Below are 17,708 nucleotides of genomic sequence, written 5' to 3'. Positions count from 1 at the left end.
ATTGTTTTGTTTGTATTTATGTCTGAGGAAGGCCTGTAACTGAAATGTTGTTACTTATAAAAGTGACAGAGTTCCAAACTTCCTTTTCAGGTGAATGCTGTCTGTGTGTTAGAGTAGTTATGTATACAGTACCAATACTGTGCATCGTTACCAGTGAAAGGCTGTAGACTATAATCCGTGGCTTGTGTCTTTCTCCCACTATACACCAACACTGAATCGTTTCCTCTGCAGTTGTACCGGCTTTCGGTGGTGGGGCAACCATCTAAGTAGACTCTAACAGATCGGCGGGAGGCAACAGAGAGATTAACACTTTGACTGGAGGGAGGGTTTCTTTCATCACTTCGTATGGTAAGACCCCTTATACAACCACCTAGGCCTGTGAAAGAGGACAGCAGAAGGGAAAAAATAGAAGACGGAGAAAAAAGAGGAGATTAGAAAGGAGGAGAGACGGGAGGAGAAAATGAGAAAAGTACATCTTTCTGATAACTTTCTTTGTTACCATTTTACATTTTACCATCCCCCTCTGCTCAAAATTGTGTTTTACTCATTGTTACTTCTCTTAGATACTTGAGCTTTACTGTGACAGTTTTTCACATTCTTCTGCTGATAGAGGAAGGTTTCTCTGAGCTCACCTTAAATCCCAGTTTAAGGTTTTTATTTGCGAGTATGATTTTTGAAATCACAACTAGCTTGGAAGGGATCTGGAGGGGATCTTTAAATTCTTTAAATAAGCACTATCATCCTCCACTCTCGTATTTTCCCTTTTTTATGCTCAGACGCCAAACTTATTCACTTACCTGCTGTAGATAATTAGGTCACTAGTATACTTGATATTAAGATGAATTTGCTACGCTCTTACACTTTAGTTAAATAAAATACTGTAAGCAAATACTAGCATACTTGTTAGGATTGATTGGTTCATGAAATGCTTCCTTTGCCAGAGCTGGCAGGCGAGTTACAGTGTACTTGTGAGTATACTCTCACATGTTTAACTCTACAGAAGAAAATTAAAAACAAGGAGTATACAAGCTGCTGTGTATGAGGTCTTGGAAACCATGCAAAAATCTGACAAGTTTAGCTGTATGTTGCACCAATCCCAGCCAAGTTAACCACTTCTTCTGTCTTCTTGGTTGAACACCTGCCATTTTTTATTGAGGGAACATGCTAATTACTATTTCTGTGCGTACACATATCTCACCGTGTTTGTGACTTTGACTGTCCAGTGCAGGATGTATGAGCTCCATGGGCACGCCCCCCAAGTATAAGGGGGAATCAACTCCCAGCCTCACTGCTCCTCCCACTCCCCTTGTCTCCTCTGCCCACTCATTGACTGCAGCAGAGATGACTGAGCCGCGTTTTGCCAATGACAACTGTTTCCAGTCTCCATCGCAGTAGCTAAGCCCCACCCACATGCTGAGTTCAGTCACATGACCTTCAGAGGCAAGAATGAAGGACAGGAGACCAGCCTCTAGCTCCACCTAAAAATACACACCAATAAACAGGATATCACAAGCTGATGCTTTTTCATGTGTTTCTCAAGTTTTATTTGAGGAATTTCAGTATTTAAAGTATGATTTTAAATGTGTGTCTGCATCCTCACCAGCATGTAGTCTTCAGTTTGTGTGCTGTATGTAAAGAGCAAAAGTGCATTGAGCTGGTCTGTTCTGAAATCCATAGAAATGTCAAAATCATGTCCTCCGCTGAATACATCGCTGCCAAGCTCCAAGTAACCTGAAACAAGTAGGAAATATTTACCAACAACATGCCATTTTTTGACCAGGTTCAGGGCTAAAGAAAGAAAGCAACTTCTTTTGCTTTATTGGGGATGTGTAAAAATGACATGCACATTTTTTTTTCAAATAGGATTTTGTCACATTTAAAATGTGTGAGATGTTTAAAGTTAAAATGTTCTTTCATATATTCAAAAGTGCGAGCCAAATAACAGTTTAGATGATGAGGCATTTTTACAAAGCAATAATGGAGGAAATGTACACTGATGAACCTGATATTTCACAAAGAGACAAATTAACTCAATATCACCATATTTATCAACGTGAAACAACAACCTCATTACCACAAACATCACCAGCAGGCATCTTAATAAGATATACAGTGTTACCAGTATATTAGGGACACTACAAATTTACTTAAAGTTGTATCTGAACACAGCTTGCTCATGAAAAGCTTTTCTTCCCCTCTGCAAAGCTAACAATCTGCTGCATATTGTCATGTTTCTAATTCACACTGTCACACTATAAATATCAAGATCCTACCATGACCCAGAAAATGGGCCCCCTCCACAGTCTCAATGGGACATCCCTCCCAGTTTTCATATACTGCCACCTTCTTTGTGGCTTTTGCCCAGTCCAGAGATGTCCAGTCTTCTGAGAGGCTGTCAGTCATCTTAAGACTCACATCTCTGAGGCAACCAGAGAAACTCTGTTGCACAAGCCGCGCTTCACCTGGTGAGACAGACAAAAAGAAATACCATAAATTCTAAAGGTTTTCACTCCATGTATCCAAACTAGGAATTATAAAAATGACTGGGAGTTACTAAGTACCAGTGCCCGAATATGAGATTGATGAAAAATTTTATGAAGGCAGGAAGTTGGTCTAGTAATAGTGAGGCTGCACCACCTGCCTTATGAAAAAGAGAGGAAGGAATTTTGGCCAAGTACCAATATGTCCTGAGAAATACGTTAAGTATGAAAAAAAAAATAAAAATTAGTCAATAGCCAAGCCAGGTTCTGACGGGTAAAATGTATCAAAGCAATTTCAGTTACAAATTATAAATAATGATAATGATTGAAAAAGAGACTGGGTGGAGATGGATTACCTGAATCCTCTCTTAGGAGGGTAAAGTCTTCAGGCAGTCCTCCAATGAACACTCCCGTGTTCTCACCAATAATGGTGCTGCCACTGGAAGCTGATGCACTTCCTGGTGTTGAGGATGATGGTGTTACATGTAAATGTAGTGGGGCAAAGTAAAAGTGTGTAGTGAAGGGAGGATAAGAGCATATAATAAATCAGAGCATTTCGGGAACAAATAAGGGATGGGAAACATTAGAGTAAAGGGAAAGGCAATATCAGAGAGAGGGGCCAAACAGGTGATAAAGGCGAGCAAAAAGAGAGAGAGAAAGAGAGAGAGAGAGAGAGAGAGAGAGAGAGGATTGAGAAAGAGAGAAAGAGCAGAAGAGAAAGACCAAGTGAGAGAAGAGTTATGATCATTCAGTTTCTATCCAGATTTACCCAGAAAGAAAGAAAACATTTGAAAGACATATTTGAGAACATAAATGTGTTTCTATGTGTGAAATTGTATTTTTCTCATCAGACAAGGAGTGGCTGGGATTAACCTGGCTAATACCTCCTTGCAGAGCTTGGGGATTTACATTCACACTTAGAAACACACATACACACTATTCACATCCAAGCATATGTGCACATCCTCGCATGTACAGAAGAACATAAATACACTCGTATTTACACTCACACACCCACACACAGAGCTGATACACATAGTGGTCAGTATAAATATGAGAAGAGTTACCTCTGTATTGATTGTTTACAACGATTGTTCCCACGGCCCCTCGCCTTGTTGCTATGATGCTGTGCCACTGTCCATCATTGTAGCGTCGCCCTCCATCACCCTGTACACTCACAGCCACCACTGATCCCTACACGCACAAGCACATGCACACAAACGCACAATATGGACAAGATTTTAAACACATATACATTAATGGTGTTGTGAATACAACCAATTAACTTATGCTTCCTGAATCTGACCATAGGTCTAGCAAATACTGTATGTGTCTTACAGAAATTGCTTAAGTAAATCTACGACCTCTGGCTCATAAGAAACCACTTTTGAAATCAAAGTGCAATCAAACATGCCTACTTTGTAACATTTCAAATGATTGCTTCTTTATCCCTCTGTTGTGCAAACAAGGTTAGACATCAGGGACTGTCGACACACATCATACACGCAACACCCTCAAAAGCACATGAATATACACACATAATCATCAAAGTGTTGTTACAGGGCTTTTTGCTACCTATTAAGTATGACATCATTGTTGTGATCAGCTTTTAGGAAGTAGGCAAAGAGTAATTCAGTAAAACAAGAGTAACTGGTACGTGCACACTCAGGCAAACACATTGACATATATATCCAGACACAGACACACACACAGTGATGAAGATTTAATGATGAGATCAATAAATGTATGAATGCCGGAGTATATCAGCCTCTGACATCTTTACTACCTTTGCTAGACAGCTCTACTTAAGGAGACAACAGGGGAGGAGTTTCTCTGCTGCTTTCTTTTTCTCTCTTCACACAAACACACCCGTTTGCATTCACAGCCTGGGAGGTACTGGAATTGGAAGCAGCTAACGAGGGTGCCTTCGAGCAAGGCATTTAGAACATAATTGCTCAAGCGGATTTGTTTAATAGGCAGAAGACACACACACACACACACACGCACAAACACAAACACAATTAAGTAAGTACAGAGAAACTACTTTTATTTCGCTAGTCAACATATGGTATCAGCTAAAGCCATGTCACTCATTGTGAGTGGAAAGAGTAAATAAGGATGAAACAGACACCTCACTTTAGCAAAGACCCAATGATGATGGTGGTTTCATCCCCGAAGCCTGCACTTGTGGTCTACAGTACTTGAATGAGCTGTCTGTCCACTGGTGAGTGATAATACCCCAATACCCAATTGATGGACACACACACACACACACACACACACACACACACACACACACATATACAAACTTATACCCACACACACACGCATGTATTTTTGTTCATTCTGAGTGTCTCTTACATGTATACAGCAGACACACACACACACACACACACACACACACACACACACACACACACACACCCACCAAATAAATAGCACTTATCCAAAGTGCTACCCCTGTGGCTTGCCTAGTTATATGTGGCAGCCCCTTACTGAATGTGTGTGTGTGTTTGTGTGTGTCCTTCTATTTGTGGGTATGAAGGCAATCTCTTATGGACACAGGATGAAGTGGAATGTCACTTTTACACCTTCTTCCCTTTCTTTGTGTCCTTATCTCTTTCAGCATCTACACTGAGGCCTGTGTCTCCCACCTCTTTTATCGGTTTCCATTCATGTAATTGTATTTCAGTATAATGTATTGTAATTTTAGTCCAGGTCCATAGTGAAAATAGTGAAAATAAATATGAAATTGCTGTGAAATCAATAGTTTTGACCGTCTATCCACACTAAGTTGTCACTTTCAACCACCATCTTTTGAAAAACTTTCTAATTATAGATAAATTCATCATTTTTGTCACCACTCATCAAGTGTGTGCCCAGCATAAGATCACTTTTATAAACCAGCCCATTCAATCTCTCTGCCGAGTTCAGCACTAAAGACAAAGATGAGCACAGATGGCGATAATAACAAGGACCCGTCTGACTATCACATAGTCTCTTTTCCTGGTGTCACCTCCTGATCTTACAAACTTTCATTTGCTATGCTTTTGCCCTTGAAAGAGACCTCATCCCAGCCTGCACAACACTTCCACCAGGTACATGTGGGACCGGTGACAGGTGTTCTGTTAAGTCATCTCACTTCAGTTTAAGGGGATCTCTAGACTCCAGTTGTTCACCTGGAACCTGACTCTCTGGGTTGCAAGTTGACTCCCCACTTTGTGAGACCCTTCCCGATTGCCAATGTGGTCAACCCTGGCAGTCATTTCTAAATGCAAATTTAAGGAGCACCAATACAATTGTTGGTTATTATTGGTTCTTACTTATTATAGTTATTGTATGCTCTGGTTCATTTTTAATAATTTTTAGTATAGATGTTTAGTTGTTGAAGATTACACTGTTTTCTTCATCAAAGGCTAAAAGACTCTAAATTACAGCTTTCTACACTTTAGCATGAGCCATCAGTGTTACGGAGCTAAGACGGAATCAAGATGCAAACTGTGTCACTGCTTGGCTGCAAATGTGTTTAACAGACAGTGACATTTAAGTAGCTTGTCTTAAGAGTCATTGATGAGTGTTACACGTGTATTACAGTCTGTGACAAACACTGTAGTTACCTGTAGCTTCATATACTTCTGGATACTGAGGCAGCAAGTGGTCAATAAAACACTACTCACCTGCATCAGTAGCGTGTAAACTGTTTGTGTGTGTGTGTGCATGTGTTTGTGTGGTAAATAGTTTAACAGTAATCAAACTCCAGTGCTGTGGTGTATGTCTTCTACATGTGAAAGGGAATGTATGTGTGTGGCAGCTCGCATGTGCACATATTTATGAGCATATCACTTTCCTGTGTCATGCTAAATTACACCCTCCCAACAAACACACACCAAGCCCCCCCCCCACCTTGCACTGGTAATCCCATTAGGCTAGCTCAACAGGCTAATAGGGAGAAGTAATGGGCCCAGTTATATGTATCTAGGGGAGCACTAATAAGCCGTGACACCACTCCCACTGTTAATTACCCCAAACTAGCCTAAACAAAGGAATCAATCCAGTTGGAGAAGACACACATTCACTCCATTGCACATCCAGGAGTACTCAAAACCACAGACGCACACATCAACATTGCAAGTCAACAAGGATCTATTCAGTGACAGGAACCCCTCTGCACATACAGATACATCCCATAGTTACATTTTGATGAAGACTTCTTGATAACAGTATTGGATAGTGATAGTGATGAGGAGGAAAGTGTAAGTGTGTATGTGTGTCTTTGTTTGAGTGTGTAATTAGTTGGTGGCCTCATGGAAGTATATGTAATCATCTCCCATCATCACTTTCATCATCGAAGTCGTTGACTCTTTAACCCCTCTACATGTGTCTGTATAGATGGATAAGAGAAGCAAGGCTGTGTATGAGTGTGTGTGTGTATGTGTATGTGTGTGTGTGTGCGTATGTATGTGTGCAAGGGTGCAAAGCTTAATTAGCTTGCAATTGGTATTCACGCATGGTGACTGCAGGGAATGAGTTAATTGCAGTCCAATTCAAACGTTGACACACTTTCAAAGTTTTTTCCCCTTTCCCTGTCTCTCTGACAGAAACCAATGAGGGGCTACAGATCACATTTATTAGATGAGAGCAAGTGAGTGAGAAATGGGAGGCACAGGAAGCAAGAGTGAGAGAGAGGGAAAGAAAGACAGAGAGAGACAGAGAGACAGAGGCGGATCAGAAGACAAATGAGAAAAACAGGTGAAGGTGAGCAAGTAAGTAAAGTGAGTACGATGAACTAGTAAAGTAAGGGACAAAAACAAATGAGAGAATGTGAGTGAAAAGATTTATGAAATGGCATAACAAAATGGGCTAAATGGCCACTAGGACAGCAGTAAACTTCAATCTAAATAAAAATTTGGCAAATTCTGTTGTCAAATATGGTGCTGTAAACAACAGCACACTCGCTGCAACTCCAAGTGTTTGTTTAATGGTTCCTCGACAAAAGATATAGAGTATCACTCAAACAATATTTAAAAAAAGAAAAAAATAACCACAAAATCAACTCCCCTCCTTCTTTTAAAGAGAATTGATAATTTTGGTTGATGCAGACCTGTACCTGAACCATCCTTTTTTGCTTTGTTGCACCTTTTTAAAAACACATAGAGAAACAATAGGTCTTTCTTGAGGTTGCCTAAGCCATATGATTGATTTATATTATTATCTCAGTCTTGAAATATCAGTTCTTTGCTTCTCATATTCTTAAAAGTATTTTTTTTTAAAAACTTTACATACCTGTGGGTCAAACAAAAAGTAAGGGCGTCCGTTTTTGATCTGAACAGCCAGGAACTCTTCCTGATCTCCAGGAGAGAAAGCACAGAGCAGCAGGCCATCTGGGGACCGAGTCTTGAAACTCAACTCAACACCTGATACAAAGTAAGATCAGGAACAATTGTGTTTGTGGAGACAAAGACAGAGAGCAAGAGATCTAATTTACTTTCATTTCTTCACAGGAATTAATTTAACATGGGCGACAACATATAATACTTTCAACACAAGTCAAATTCCATCATACTGTTGTGAAATAACATCCAAATACAATATAATGAAGCAGAGGAACCTTGTAATGTTTCCCTTTTAAGACTTAAAACAGTGCAGGATGTAACCTTCCAAACTCTGGACAGTGGACCCATTGGGGTTGAGTTGTGGGGGCTTTTATCAGGGCATAACTGTATTGTCTCATTGTTAAAGCTAGCCATTTACAGGCAGATATCAAGCAGCACCCAGCATTTACCAGCTAAATTAATAAAGAGTAAAAAGAGTGAACTTCTCTGTATGTACACGTATGTTATCTGTATGACTCTTCCTCTCCCATCAGACCCTCTGAATAAACACTTTGATCTGATCAAATCCATAACATGTGTGCATAGTAAACCCCCTAAACACCGCTTGCACAACACTACAGGGGTAATTTAACAGCCAGTCAGAGCTTTTAAGTAAGGCCTAGGTTCAGTGTTTCCCAACAGCAACAAAGTTCTAGGCTGACTTCATTTCCATTATAAGCCAACTGTCTAGGATAATCTTACAACTAAGATACTTTAGGGAAAACATGAAGTTCAGAGGCATAGTCTGAGTGGGCAAACCCGCTTCCACAATTTTAACAACTCTCACTTGTAATCTCTTGCTTTTATCTCTTAAAGCCAGAAACTTCCATTTTATATTAAATAAGAGATAAAGTAAAATCTAATACTGAGTAGGGCCTCCTTAAGATACATTTTTTAAATGAAAATGCAATTAATGGAGCTGTTGATTCATTCTTCCAATGTTGTTTAAGCCCATTCAGGCTTCCCTCTAAATAAACATAGAAGTAGTAATTGATTTGGGAGAAAAATTACAGGCTTAACCACATTGATCTTCTAGATTTTGAAGTTACAACACTGTTCTATATGAAGGTTTGTTGCTAACTTCAGGAAGACTTGCCAAATAAATCACTAGAAAAAATTAAAATGTTTGGAAAAATCTAAAGTTATACATTTCTCATTAAAAGCCCAACTATGCTAAAGCCTATAAAATCTTGACACACCAACTGCAATGACAACAGATTTGGGATGTGAGAAAATAACAGTTAAGAGGAGTATAAATTAATCTTTGAGCAGGGTATTAACTGACCAAACAGTTGCATCACATCCAACACAGTTGTCCTGCCTCTGTTGTAAATGGTGATCGTTTGTTAATGCATACTGTGAATTAAAGCAATGTAGGAAACTTATGGGTTCTTAGACCAGCTGAACCTCTGACACACACACAGAGCAGGGAATTCATCCAGTGTATTCTTTTTTCAGGTTACTATGGATCAGAGATTGTATCTTAATCCACTACTAGATCCACATAACGACACAGACCATACGGTTTTATGTGTGTGTCAATGAGTACGTGTGCATTTCCTCAGCTCTATCTACCTCTGTAGAAAACAGAGGTGTGGGAAGAACTAAGTCGTTGAACAGAGGCAGTCCTGGGTTCATCAGAAGCTTGTGTTAGCAAAATAATTAGTGTGTGAATTCACTTAATATGGAGACAAGTCAAACAGTTACATGGCAAGCTCAAGAGGAATACAGATTAGCCATCTGTCAGAGCTCCCAGTTTTTACAGTATTTTGAATGAAAAGTACTTTTTCTGTGTTGTCACCTTGGGTTTTTTTTGTAACTGGATCTATCATTATGCTAGCTGTTGGTTTATAGCAAAAGATTGTGACTTGTACTTGTCAGTCAATTCAAGACAATCATATTTACATAGTCCAAAAACACAATTTTTTCTCAGACAGCTTTACAATTTGTGCAACATGTTGTATATTCACAATAAATACATCAGAGCTGCATATTTTAACATTTGTTCCTCCATTGATGTAGTGGTGTGTTAGATGAACGTTTATTTCCATTTCCATTTCAGACCAGGAAACAAGTGATTTAGAGGATAAGACTTGGCATACTATACATGTAACAGAAACCCAGGAGTGAATTGTTATAGTTGTCCTTTAAAAAATGAGAGGTTGAAAGACTCTATATAAAGGAATACATGTTAAAGTGTCTAAAAATGGTTCCATTTCAGTGATCCACATATGCGTTATCACAAATAGTGCACAAAATCAATAGTTTTACCTTGGTTAATGATTTATAAACCAGTCTACACGAAATAATACAGTAACTTTGTAGTATACAGCTAAGACAAGAAAAAAATGTTCTTTAATTCGACCTGCATTCTGTACATCAAGCAGGCATGTGTCATTTACATTCATGACCTTGTCACCACAAAGATGAGTGAAGTCATGACAGAAACCTGACATTACATTATCCCGTTTTAACCTTCTCTCTCTCTACCTCACTGTCCTGATCTCTCATCCCATCCTTTCTTTCTTCCCTCTGCTTTTAACCTTCCTCTTCTTTTCCTTGACCTTTTTATTCTACTTTTCTCCACCTGCTGCCTCCTCTGATTTTTTTCTCTCTTTGCATCTTCAATTCTCTTTTTACCACTTTTACTCCCAACTCTGCTCCTTCCCATGTATCCCACTTTCCTCCCTCATTTACTGTTCAAACTCTGGTGTAAACATTATCCATGGTAAAACAGACTGCAGATAACATCAAACAATGTTTTCTACAGTGTTTCTATAGTATATATTTTTACAACATTTATACAACACAAAACAGATTTAAATGGTAAATGATGACACATTATATGCTGGTATGACTTCATATAGAGACATGTGCAAAAACCTTAACTTTGCTACAATGCATTTTGGTCTTAAGATGGACCCAGTAGTTCAGAATTCAAGAGGTCCAATAGAATCCCCACAGCTCCCAAAGAGTAGTATGGTGTTAGGGATAGTTGACATAGTTTTTCTGATATAATTTGCAATGGCAGAGAGGTCATTGTGACAATTAATGTATCTGTATACACCATGTATACAACATGTCCTGGATTGATCTTTGTTTTACAAAGAACTTAGCATTTTTTATATGCGTATAACTTCTAGAAGAGATACATTTAAGGAAACAATAGACAACTGTTGGTGTTTTCCATAAAATGTACAGTATGTTTGCATGAGCCTCTGTGATAGGGAGGGACAGACTGTCAACACATGCTTGGCCAAAGTGTTTGGTCCAAATGTACATCGTCTAAGTGACACTGCTTGTGCTCAGCATTATTTCTTTCAGATTTCCCCACAGGACTTGTGCTACTTCACACTGACAACCACTTTGGAGCCATCAATAGACAAACCTGAGCACACATCATGACAGGTGACTGTACTGCATATACAGAGTACATGCAGGCACACACACACACACACACACCCGCACGCATGCACACACACACCCGCACACACGCACTTGTTTTACTGACATAATGCATTCCCTAGCCCCTTACCCCTAAGCCAATACTAACTCTAACCATAAGCCTAAAATCACATCTTAATCCTCAAACAGCCATTTAAAGTTGTGGTATCCATTTTGGTCGCCACAAAGTTGTTGTACCCCAAAAGTATAATGGGCCCCTGGTTTTTGGACGCCTCGAGTATAGTAAAACAAGCCAACACAAACATGCATACAGCCAAACACTTCACAATCACAGTAACACCCAACACCAGCATGCACTTGTTTAATTGGGAGTGCACATCAACAAAACACAGAAACATACATGCTCAAGATAATGCTCTTCCTGCAACAGACCTTCATTCCTCACAAGTAGTAGAGATGCCAATGCTTAATGTTAAACAAATGATAAATACTTGATTGTAAACAAGTAAAGACAACATAACCAGTTAATACAATTTTAATTTGATAGACTATATAATGAACTTCTTTCAAATTGTCAGTTAATTGTCTTCCCCAAAGTAATTAAAGTGGCCTATTATTTTCCACAAATTTTAAACAAAAAAAGTGCCTTCAATTGCAAAGTTTGTCTTGAGTGTGGCACCAACCAGCAATCAACTGTTCATTCCCTTAGGAGGATGAATGTGCTCAACAATCTAATAGATTGCAGGATCGTCCTCTGGAGAGCATAAATGTGTTCACAGTGTGCTACTGGCAATCTGCCCATTCCATTCTGATATTTCTCGTGCAGTAGTGTAAATTTTGGTCAGGGACCATGAATATTCATACTAAATTTAATGGCAGTCTGGCCATTCGAAGTAAAGATATCCTGCTTTGGCGCAAAGTGTTGAACAGACTGACCGACCAACCAACCGACCAAAAATCTTCACCCTTAGAACTCACAGCTAGTAATGCAAAAGCTTGGCATGTGTAATCCATAATAAAGATTTTTACATGTTGTGAATTCTTGTTTAGAAATGCCAACAGCATTACAGCATCATGGCAATGCAGAATATCATGTCAACCCAGCCTCTCCTCTGGCCAGAACCAGAAGAGTCTGAAAAAGAAGTGTTTTCTGGGACCTTTGTCAATAAACATGTCAATGTATTTCTTCACGGTGCTGTTGTGTCAAAATCTGAAAGTTTTTTTTAAAATGAGTGATATATTACTTAATGTACTGCAAAAAATACATTTTATGACCTACAAGTACATAAAACCAATTATACTCGCACCATCAACCCTAGAGTTAAGTGAGACAATTATATTGTTTATTGGGGTTTTAATAAATTAAAATTATTAAGGAGTGCTTTAAATTGAACCGATTGTTCATACTGAACGTTCCCTTTTCTTTGCGTCTTGGCAGAGAGGATGTATGTTATATTCCATAATATGCAACATTAACAAGTAGCAATACTTAACTATTTTAAGTTCTGAATAGAGTCTTATTTGTTAGGGGTAGTATTGTTTCATGTGTTATTGTAATGTTTCTCCTCTCTCTGTCTCAGTAAACAGTGGAGGTTGTGTGTAATCATCTACACAACATAACCTGAATAACTCCAGTCATGTTAGCTCTCTGCTGGCATTAATCAGAGCCTGGCGTATTAATGAGAGCGCGGCAGCTAGCTAATTACACCCATAGATTCTGCAGCAGCCCATTAAATATACAAATGACAGAATTAAAGAGCCCAGCCTCTTCTGATTAATCTTTAAATGGGGAAAAACTAATGATGTCTGTGCAAACTTTCCCTTCACACATTTCTCCCCCTCTCCTCTCAACGTCAATGCCTGGCAATCAATCATATTAATTAAGGAAAAATAATTTGTATCATTTAACATTTCCCTCTTTCCTGTTCAGCTGCTGCAGTGGTGCTGCAGCAATGTACTGTATTAGACGTGTATGGAAATTATCCAAGTCTATTTGTTCCTGCATTCATTTTTTGTTCTTTTAAAAAAAAAATATGTTTGTGATGTTTCATCTCTCTTCATTTACAATGTGTTGAAGAAATACATCTGGATTAGTAAAATATGAGCAGGACATCATCCTCATTACAATAAGCCCATTTCAGGTTCAAATACTGAAAAATTATAAATGAGGAGAAAGGACTACATAATCTGTTTTGAACCAGTAACAATTCAAATACATGATTTTTTACAAAAAAAATAACACAACCCTGTCTTAACTGAGATGCACTGAGTCCTTAATTCAAAGATGAACAAGGAGAGTAGGAAGTCACATCATAGAGCTTTAGACACAGAGACATTATAGGTAAGATGAATGGACTAACTTGCATTTATGGAAACAAGCACTTAGAGGGTATTCATATCAAAGCATGATTGCATATCGTTATAATCCTGTTTTATCTAAAGTAAGATTCAGTGTAGTAAATATTGACCTCAAGTACCTTAAATTCATTCAGCATTAAGAAGCACCGTAAATCACAAGTGAACAGACTTATCACTTATGGAAATATGCACTATCACAATAATTGCACATGGAAAACAACCTATTTGGCCAAAAATTATTTTAGTAAAGTGGTCAAGTGATTTTACATGGTAAACCATTTGGATCTTCACGAAAATTTAACATACAGAATATTGGCCCTGCTCAAATATCGGTCCTTAATTCACATGCTTAAGAAATGAAAAAGCCTGCAGTAAGAACTATTTAAGGAAACAACAAATTATTAATATTCCTAGAATGCTGTATAATGTCGATGGAGAAAATTTATTAACTGCTGTTTCCTACAGAAATCCCATCAGGATCTTCTGAGGTATCAATGCTGCTGCTGGGGAAAAAAAAAAAAAAAAAAAAATCAACTCATACATAAAGTTACGAACTTAATTTCAAAGCAATTCATGGTCCAAGTTTTGTAATATTTTTTGACTGACATATAATTGGGTAATATTATGAAACTGAACAAAAAAGACTATTCAAAGATTCAACTCACATGAAAATTTTACAATTGTCATTGCTGTAGTTACTAGGTTTCCACAAGACATCAACGATTGACGACTCTCTGATCAATTGACTCTCAAGGGGGCATTACACTGCATTACATTCATAATCCAATTTGGCTTTGATTTGTTCGCTGTTCCGTGCGCTTCGATGGGAATAATTGTCTGTAGATGATGCTATTAGTATTGATGGTTGTAAAAGGGCGATGGTTTGAGGACTGCCGACACATTGATGGTCCAGAATAGATCCGTTCTGAAAGCGATTGTCTGATCCATTACCCTTTATGAAGGAGGAGAGTGGGGGAGATGAGACAAAACCCTCAAAAATCATCATCTATTTGCTGGTAGTATGCTGAGAGATGCTGAGAAATCTATTTACAAAAATCCTCATTTGTTGATTTGAGATAAAAATGCAGCGTTCACAGAGCAACGAACAAGAACCAGAAACCATGAGTAAAGATGAAGAATAAGAAGTAAGCCAGCTGTTGGGATTTCTTAAAATTTAACCAGAGATGGTTTTTACTAATTTGCATTAAGACAACCGTATACTGTAATACCATTCAGATCCAAAAGAACGAAGAGGAGATGATAACATTTAAAGAATTGTTGTTTCTTCTTCCCTTTGATTCAAAACTCCCTTTTCCTACCTCCCCATCTCAAAGGCCAGTAAAAGCTCACACTCAAATCCTGTGGCTCTCTTCAATATTGTTTGTATTATTTGTATACTGTTGGGGCTGTAAGCTCTTTGTATTTCAGATGTAAAATTAACTGTACATGGATCACCACTATGTGGGGGGCTAACATATTTTGGTATTTTGGATGGAACAAGATTATGTGACCAACACAGAAAGCTTTGTTGTCTTAATTACAGAGGACTGTCACATAAGGATTATAAATGAAAACTTTAATCTGCACAAAGTCAGGAATTTTTCACAGGTTTAAAAAAAAAAAAAAAAAAAAAGGTTTTCCAAATTTAAACAAATTTAAATTCATTTTTGACATTTTATCACACAGTTTTAATATGTCTTGGAGAGATTTTATCTGTGACGCAAATTAAAACGTGTCCACACAGAAAGACATAACTGGTGATACAAGGTTTGTGCAGGACATTCGAAAAGCTTTGCCCGTTCAAATCCCGCTGATTAGTATCAGCAGTCATTAATTATGAGCATCAGAGTGGGTGATGTTCTCAGATGAAGCAGAACATGTTTGGCTGTGCAGCTCAACCCTCTAATGATGCTGGTAAACAGAAAGATAATTGACCTTTAAGATGACTGGGGAAGTCATTCTAAAGGAATGTCACAAGAAGGCTGAGAGACTGCAGTGCGATCACCACACACCACAAAACCATACCCACAAACACAGACTTGTATGTATGCATGTGCACACAAACTCGCATGTACAGTTTATAGCAATTCAGAAAGAGGTGCCATCCATTTTCTGTAACACACACAGACTTCTGTGTGTACCTAGACATACTACCTGTGAAGTCATTGTTGCGAGGAATGGTGTCACTGGGAAACTTATAGTATCCGTTTCCAGGGAATCTGGTTCCTCTAACAACAGGAACTTGTGGGTCAGAGAGAGAGACATCTGTCCTCTCCACCTGGAAAAGAATTAGAATATAGAATTAAAATAAGAATAAGAATCTTTTACAGAAACAACACTCAAATGCTTAGTTCAGGGTTGTCGTATTTTTACTTTTTACTGCAGCGATGAATTGTCGTTAATTGCAAATGTTATGTAATCACATACTGAAATTCTCTGAAAAATCATACAATTGTTACTTTGTTGAACTTCAGCTAAATATATCAGAATCACAATGAATACTGTATTCTCCAAGTCCAGGTAAAGGTAAGACACAATAATAGAACAAGTCTAAGAGGCTAAAGCCATGCTAGCAGGACTGAGAGCCTGCGCTTTGAGCTAAATACTGACGCCAGCATGCTAAGATGCTCTCATTGCAAATGCTAATATGCTAACGTTAAGCAAGTACAATGTTTATACCATATTCACCATCTGAGTTTAGCATATCAGCATGCTAACATTTATTAATCAGCAATAAACACAAAGTAAAGCTAGTTTTGCACTTATTTAATCATAAACCAAACTATTGGACAAGACTGGAAATTTGACCTGATGGCGGCATTAGATGAAAATTCAGGGGATCAGCAAAGAGATTACAATTCACCCTGAGGGGGGCTTGAATGTGTTTAGCAAATTTCACGGAAATCCATCCAACAGCTGTTGAGACATTTCAATCAAAATCACAAATGTCAACCTCATCGTGGAACCAGAAGAGAAGTCATTAGGATTCATCCTCTGGGAACCAGGAATGCCACTAAATTTGTGCCAATCCATCCAGTAGATATTGAGATATTTTAGTCTGGCCCAAAGCGTAGGACTGGCCAACAAACCGACATGGCCATCCCTAGAGCCATGCCGCTAGCATGGCTAGAAACTGTGCTAAAATACATTTTGTGCACTAGTCCAGCACAGGCATATGCAGGGTGTGCATGGGTATGAATATTTTCTTGCTAAAATACAGTACTTACTATAAGCCAATACCCTTACAGACCTGATATAGTGGATGTGGTCCATTGAGTTGGACTGGGGGGTCCCAGTCTATCTGAATGGTGGTTTCATTTAATGGATGTAATCTAGGTGGAGACAGTCCTGTTGGAGCTGAGGACAGAAAGGTAGAAAATTAGAGACTGAATGTCAACTCTATACAAATAAGAACTTGATCAGATTTTCATAATATGTCATTTTGTGAGCTGCCATCTTACTTTTACACAGTGTTTTGTTTGTTAATCGTATCTAAATGGGAGAACACTGAAACACAGCCACATACTCATAATAACTCATAGCATACTCAAAAACATTCAGATGCTGGGTTTGTAATCACGAATACATTTTTTTTTTTTTTTTTTTCAGTAGAATGATTTGTGTGCATTTCTCTCATGCCTGTTGTATGTCCAGACTGGACAAAAATCCCATTTTCATTTAACAGAGGGTCAATTTAATATCCTTCTCTCACTTTAGATGTTAAATTAAATGTCCCTTTGAAACACACTGGAAGCTACTGAAGCTGCAGTTTCAACATGTATCACAAATATATCAACCACAGATATGGCTGATATCGTGAGGGGAGATATATAAGAATGGAGAGAGAAACATAGCAAGTGATGGACTGCTGTAGAGATGGGAAAAAGGTGTGCGTATTAAGTGTCATTCCATCGTCATGTTTCTGTCTGTGTGCGCATTTCAGTAATGGTCTAAATGGTTTGTGGTAGGAGTAAATTAGCTCTCAGTGACACACATGCGCACCATCTTTAGTGTGAGTTCTAATAGAGCTCTTAAAAGGGAAGTGGACAGCTTGTCTTAGGCGGCTCATCTTGGCACATCAAACCATAAATTA

The 17,708-nt window shown here is 38.4% G+C and overlaps 1 protein-coding gene across 1 annotated transcript in view; it reads right to left on the bottom strand.

Annotated features, from left to right (window-relative positions):
- ush2a (Usher syndrome 2A (autosomal recessive, mild)) overlaps nucleotides 1-17,708 on the bottom strand; it is a 223,593-nt gene that overhangs the window by 127,115 nt on the left and 78,770 nt on the right. The window contains exons 28-36 of the mRNA XM_040127015.1: nucleotides 16,866-16,972; nucleotides 15,770-15,893; nucleotides 7,764-7,894; nucleotides 3,548-3,674; nucleotides 2,837-2,938; nucleotides 2,274-2,462; nucleotides 1,601-1,731; nucleotides 1,199-1,478; nucleotides 152-376 (exon numbers count right to left, since the gene is read on the bottom strand). Of these exons, the coding sequence (XP_039982949.1) occupies nucleotides 152-376; nucleotides 1,199-1,478; nucleotides 1,601-1,731; nucleotides 2,274-2,462; nucleotides 2,837-2,938; nucleotides 3,548-3,674; nucleotides 7,764-7,894; nucleotides 15,770-15,893; nucleotides 16,866-16,972 (1,416 nt within the window). The remainder of the gene's footprint in view (nucleotides 1-151; nucleotides 377-1,198; nucleotides 1,479-1,600; nucleotides 1,732-2,273; nucleotides 2,463-2,836; nucleotides 2,939-3,547; nucleotides 3,675-7,763; nucleotides 7,895-15,769; nucleotides 15,894-16,865; nucleotides 16,973-17,708) is intronic.

The sequence above is a fragment of the Xiphias gladius genome, chromosome 1, assembly GCF_016859285.1.
Source record: "Xiphias gladius isolate SHS-SW01 ecotype Sanya breed wild chromosome 1, ASM1685928v1, whole genome shotgun sequence".
Lineage (NCBI taxonomy): Eukaryota > Metazoa > Chordata > Actinopteri > Istiophoriformes > Xiphiidae > Xiphias > Xiphias gladius.
Note: the sequence above shows the minus strand (reverse complement) of the source record. Positions and strands in the feature narration are given on the sequence as shown.